The following is a 6,000-nucleotide window of genomic DNA, read 5'->3' as shown; positions in this document are numbered from 1 at the left end:
GACAACCATGCAGACCAATTTGATGCAGTGTGCAGCTTATGGTCTGAGCACTGACAGGCTGACCCCCACCACCCCTACAACCTCTGCAGCAATGCTGGCAGCACTCATACGTCTATTTCCCAAAGACAACCTCTGGATATGACGCTGATCACGTGACCTCAACTTTTTGTTGAGGTCTGTTCGGCGTGGAACCTGTCCTGTTATACTGCTGTATGGTCTTGGCCAACGTGCTGCAGCTCAGTTTCAGGGTCTTGGCAATCTTCTTATAGCCTAGGCCATCTTTATGTAGAGCAACAATTCTTTTTTTCAGATCCTCAGAGAGTTCTTTGCCATGAGGTGCCATGTTGAACTTCCAGTGACCAGTATTAGAGAGTGAGAGCGATGAGACCAAATTTAACACACCTGCTCCCTCCTCATTCATAACCTGAGACCTTGTAAAACTAACGAGTCACATGAGACTGGGGGAGGGAAAATGGCTAATTGGGTACCAATTTTGACATTTTCACTTAGGGGTGTACTCACTTTTGTTGCCAGTGGTTTAGACATTAATGGTTGTGTGTTGAGTTATTTTGAGGGGACGGGAAATGTACACTGTTATACAAGCTGTACACTCACTACTTTACATTGTAGACAAGTGTCATTTCTTCAGTGTTGTCACATGAAAAGAGATATATATATATATATATATATATATATATATATATATATATATATATATATATATATATATTTTTTTTTTCACATACTACAATTCAATCATCATAGAGTCCACTTGGTCAAAGTTTACAAACTTCACAGTACACAGAGTTGTCTGCTATGAAATGAATGGCTCATCCTACACCCTTCCATGGTTGGCATCACGGCCCTCACCTTGTCTACGAAGTTGGCGATCTCCATGACGCGCTGTTTGGTCTTCCCCAGGTCCATGTTCTGTTTCATGTACTGTCAGCCAGAGAAATAATAGTTATCAGATGCCACCCGGGGACATTGAATGGTACAGATTACCAAACCATTCTGGGAGAATTCCCGGGAGTTGAAGGAACCCGGATGGATCTCCTGCTTGATGGGGGTTCACTTTCTATTCAGTCACATTTAGTGTTTCGATCTATTAAATCTATTTCAATCCATAAATCTAATTGGAGGTTTCTAGTCAATCAAATCTTTGTACGGAGGGCTGCCTACCGTGTTTTTACTCACTTATAATTGTATAAGCAAACAAAACCTTGTTTAAATTGTCTGAAAATTGTTTCATGTATGGCCAGCAATAGAGAGAGAGAGAGAGAGACAGAGAGAAAGAGTGTGGAGGAAGAGAGAGAAGGAGGAGGAGGAGAGGGGGGAAGAAAGAGGAGGAGGGGGAGAGAAGGAGGAGGAGGAGGGGGAGAGAAGAAGGAGGAGAGAGGGGGAGAAGGAGAGGGGGGAGAGAGAAGAAGGAGGATAGGGGGAGAAAGAAGGAGTAGAGGGGGAGAGAGAATAAGGAGTAGAGGGGGAGAGAAGAAGGAGGAGATGGGGGAAAGAAGTAGGAGAGGGGGGAGAGAGAAGAAGGAGGTGAGGGGGGGGGGAGAGAAAAAGGAGGAGAGGGGAGAAGAAGGAGGAGAGAGGGGGAGAAGGAGGAGGAGAGAGGGGTGGGGAGGAGAGAGGGGTAGAGAAGGAGGAGAGGGGGAGAGGGAAGAAGGTGGAGAGGGGGGAAGAAGGAGGAGGAGAGGGAGAGAAGAAGGAGGAGAGAGGGGGAGGAGAGAGGGGAGGAGGAGAGAGGGAGGAGGAGAGAGGGGGGAGAGAAGAAGTAGTTGAGAGGGAGAGAAAAAGGAGGAGAGGGGGGGAGGAGGAGAGAGGGGAGAGAAGGTAGAGGAGGGGGGGAGAAGAAGGAGGAGAAGGGAGGAGGAGGGGGGAGGGGAGAAGAAGGAAGAGGGGGAGAGAAAAAGAAGGAGAGGGGGGAGAAGGAGGAGAGAGGGGGAGAAGGAGGAGGAGAGAGGGGTGGGGAGGAGAGAGGGGTAGAGAAGGAGGAGAGGGGGAGAGGGAAGAAGGTGGAGAGGGGGAAGAAGGAGGAGGAGAGGGAGAGAAGAAGGAGGAGAGAGGGGGAGGAGAGAGGGGAGGAGGAGAGAGGGAGGAGGAGAGAGGGGGGAGAGAAGAAGTAGTTGAGAGGGAGAGAAAAAGGAGGAGAGGGGGGGAGGAGGAGAGAGGGGAGAGAAGGTAGAGGAGGGGGGGAGAAGAAGGAGGAGAAGGGAGGAGGAGGGGGGAGGGGAGAAGAAGGAAGAGGGGGAGAGAAAAAGAAGGAGAGGGGGGAGAAGGAGGAGAGAGGGGGAGAAGGAGGAGGAGAGAGGGGTGGGGAGGAGAGAGGGGTAGAGAAGGAGGAGAGGGGGAGAGGGAAGAAGGTGCAGAGGGGGGAAGAAGGAGGAGGAGAGGGAGAGAGGAAGGAGGAGAGAGGGGGAGGAGAGAGGGGAGGAGGAAGAGAGGGAGGAGGAGAGAGGGGGGAGAGAAGAAGTAGTTGAGAGGGAGAGAAAAGGAGGAGAGGGGGGAGGAGGAGAGAGGGGAGAGAAGGTAGAGGAGGGGGGGAGAAGAAGGAGGAGAAGGGAGGAGGAGGGGGGAGGGGAGAAGAAGGAAGAGGGGGAGAGAAAAAGAAGGAGAGGGGGGAGAAGGAGGAGGAGGGGGAGGAGGAGAGAGGGGGAGAGAAGAAGGAGGAGGAGGGGGAGAGGGAAGAAAGAGGAGAGGAAGGAAGAAGGAAGAGGAGAGGGGGAGAGAAGGAGGAGGAGAGGGGGGAGAAGGAGGAGGAGGGAGAGAAGGAGGAGAGGGGAGGGGAGAGAAGAAGGCAAGAGGGGGAGAAGGAGGAGGAGGGGGGAGGAGAGGAGTGGGAGAGAAGAAGGAGGAAAGGGGGGAGAGAGAAGAAGGAGGAGGAGGGGGGAAGAAGAAGGAGGAGGGGGGAGGAGGAGAAAGGGGGAGAGAAGGAGGAAGGAGAGAAGGAGAAAAGAGAGGGGGGAGAGAAAAAAAAGTGAGACACAGAGAGAGAGGAGGAGGAGAAAGTGGGGAGGAGGGGGGGGGGGGAGAGAGGAAGCAAGAAAGTGAGGGAGGGGAAGACATAGGAGGGGATAAAGGAAGGAGATATAATAACATCCATGTCTTCCTCCTCTGTAGCTCTGGACAGACTCACCATTGAATGGTCAGCGACTATATACAGCTCCATGAACTTCTGCGCTCCCCACACATTCCTCTTCATCTGCAGGACAGAGAACAGAGACAAGTAGAGATAAGGGCTCTCTCCAGCATTACCACCATTATATACTATATACAATCATTACAGCTTCCAGCATATCTCAGCCAGTGTGCTGCACTAAATTGACCACTAGATGGCGATGGTGTCTTCCATCCCTTATTACTGGGAACAGCTCCATATAACATTACAAGGCGGCTATTGCTCACTTTCGTCTGAAAATGCTAGCTGCCTGGCTGTAATTCAGATCCTCTGGCTTCCAGTAATTCCTGTGTCACTAACTCTGAAAAAGTACAGAGCCAGGGTGTGGTTAGAGCTCCTGGTCTGAAGACTAAAAAATAAATAAAATACTGAAGCCAGGGGATGAGAATGAAAGCCATTGTATATTTAGAAGAAGGGGAATAATGACATCCTCTGTTTTTTTTTTCCTTCAGAACAGATGAAGTTGCTTCTGAAGGACCTTGAAAAGCCCCGCCCCCGAGGCTCTCTTTCTCCAGGTCATGCTGGTAAAGCCTATTTGTACAGGCTCCACCCTTTTCAGTTATAGGTGGAGTTCAGTGTGCTAAGTCACCCTCATGTTCCTGCCCCCTGGGAGCTGTGCATTCCTAGCATATTATGGGAGTTTAAGAGAGTCTTGTGACTCCTCTCATGACACCCTTTCTTTTAGTTCTCCCGCTAGGTTCAAGCTGTCCAGCACATGTGTAGTAAACATTTGGGTCTAGTTCTTCTCCACCTTAACACGTTCCTCTGAGGCCCAGGTTCTCCCCCGTCGCTCATACTGACCCTATGTGGCAGTCTTACCCTGTGATGGCCAGGCTGGGATAGAATTTCATTGAGGTGAGAGGTGGCAGTTGATGAGGGGTCTCCATGGCCGCAGCCTCCACCTTTAATGGGCAGATGTTCTGTGCGGTACAGCATGTGGCTGGCGGTGCCTGGCGCTGCCAGCGGCTGGAGGTAGAAGCTGTTGTTGGCATCCAGGACAATCAGGCCACTGAGAAAAAAAAAATTAACATTTATAAATAAAGCTGGGAGATTCAAATGGGAGCACACAAAAAAAAAATAGAGGTTCCTTCTGGTGACTATAATCAGGAGATATCTGCAGCTGAAGTTATAAGCAAATCTCAAACTTTCTTGTAAAATCCGGCTTGGCCCTGCCCTTGCTTTAGAGCCTCCCCGTTGATCAGGGTTCGGTGACCAATGGGAGTCTGAGAAGATTGGAGGAGGAGGGGCTAAGCTGGATATGTGCAGGAAAAGAGAGGATTTTCATAGAACTTTAGCTGCTCATATCTCTGAATGTGCTGGTCATTTCCACAGGCGGTTTTCCTAAAAGTTACCTGTCATAATTCTATTTTTTTTTTTCATCTCAAAAACTTGGGAGGTTTGACAGGGTACTCTGGAGTCAAAGGGAGACAGCAGGGTGCTCTGGAGTCATAGGGAGACACAGGGTGTTCTGGAGTCATAGGGTGACACAGGGCGCTCTGGAGTCACAGGGTGCTCTGGAGCCACAGAGGTCACAGGATGCTCTGGAGTCACAGGGAGACACAAGGTGCTCTGGAGTTACAGGGTGCTCTGGAGCCACAGAGGTCACAGGGTGCTCTGGAGTCACAGGGTGACACAGGGTGCTCTGGAGCCACAGAGGTCAAAGGGTGCTCTGGAGTTCATAGGGTGACACAGGGTTCTCTGGAGCCACAGAGGTCACAGGGTGTTCTGGAGTCACAGGCTTCTCTGGGGTCACAGGGTGCTCTGGGGTCACAGGGCGCTCTGGAGTCACAAGGGGCTCTGGTGCCACAGAGATCACCGGGTGCTCTGGAGTCACAGGGTGCTCTGGAACCACAGAGGTCACAGGGTGCTCTGGAGTCACAGGGTGACACAGGGTGCTTAGGAGCCACAGAGGTCACAGGGTGCTCTGGAGTCACAGGGAGACACAAGGTGCTCTGGAGTCACAGACGTCACAGGGTGTTCTGGAGTCACAGGGTGCTCTGGAGCCACAGAGGTCACAGGGTGCTCTGGAGTCACAGGGTGCTCTGGGGTCACAGGGCACTCTGGAGTCACAGAGGTCACAGGGTGCTCTGGAGCCACAGAGGTCACAGGGTGCTCTGGAGCCACAGAGGTCACAGGGTGCTCTGGAGTCACAGGGTGTTCTGGAGTCACAGGGTGACACAGGGAGCTCTGGAGTCATAGGGTGACACAGGGTGCTCTGGAACCACAGAGGTCACAGGGTGCTCTGGAGTCACAGGGTGACACAGGGTGCATAGGAGCCACAGAGGTCACAGGGTGCTTTGGAGTCACAGGGAGACACAGGGTGCTCTGGAGTCACAGGCTGCTCTGGAGTCACAGACGTCACAGGGTGCTCTGGAGTCACAGGGTGCTCTGGAGCCACAGAGTTTACAGGGTGCTCTGGAGTCACAGGGTGTTCTGGGGTCACAGGGCTCTCTGGAGTCACAGGGAGACACAGGGTGCTCTGGAGTTACAGGGTGCTCTGGAGCCACAGAGGTCACAGGGTGCTCTGGAGTCACAGGGTGCTCTGGAGTCACAGGGAGACACAGGGTGCTCTGGAGCCACAGAGGTCAAAGGGTGCTCCGGAGTCATAGGGTGACACAGGGTGCACTGGAGCCACAGATGTCACAGGGTTTTCTGGAGTCACAGGGTGCTCTGGGGTCCCAAGGCACTCTGGGGTCACAGGGCGCTCTGGAGTCACAGGGTGCTCTGGAGCCACAGAGGTCACAGGGTGCTCTGGAGTCACAGTGTGCTCTGGAGCCACAGAGGTCACAGGGTGACACAGGGTGCTCTGGAGCCAC

The 6,000-nt window shown here is 52.4% G+C and overlaps 1 protein-coding gene across 2 annotated transcripts in view; it reads right to left on the bottom strand.

Moving 5' to 3' along the window:
- LOC143975793 (disintegrin and metalloproteinase domain-containing protein 33-like) overlaps positions 1-6,000 on the bottom strand; it is a 214,645-nt gene that overhangs the window by 54,857 nt on the left and 153,788 nt on the right. For both annotated transcript variants that reach the window (XM_077478326.1, XM_077478327.1), the window contains exons 6-8: positions 4,004-4,193; positions 3,143-3,208; positions 871-942 (exon numbers count right to left, since the gene is read on the bottom strand). In XM_077478326.1, coding sequence (XP_077334452.1) covers positions 871-942; positions 3,143-3,208; positions 4,004-4,193 — 328 coding nt within the window. The remainder of the gene's footprint in view (positions 1-870; positions 943-3,142; positions 3,209-4,003; positions 4,194-6,000) is intronic.

Source organism: Lithobates pipiens, unplaced genomic scaffold (assembly GCF_037356315.1).
Source record: "Lithobates pipiens isolate NorthernLeopardFrog02 unplaced genomic scaffold, aLitPip1_a1.2 Scaffold_13, whole genome shotgun sequence".
NCBI lineage: Eukaryota > Metazoa > Chordata > Amphibia > Anura > Ranidae > Lithobates > Lithobates pipiens.
This window is presented reverse-complemented; position numbering and strand designations above follow the sequence as displayed.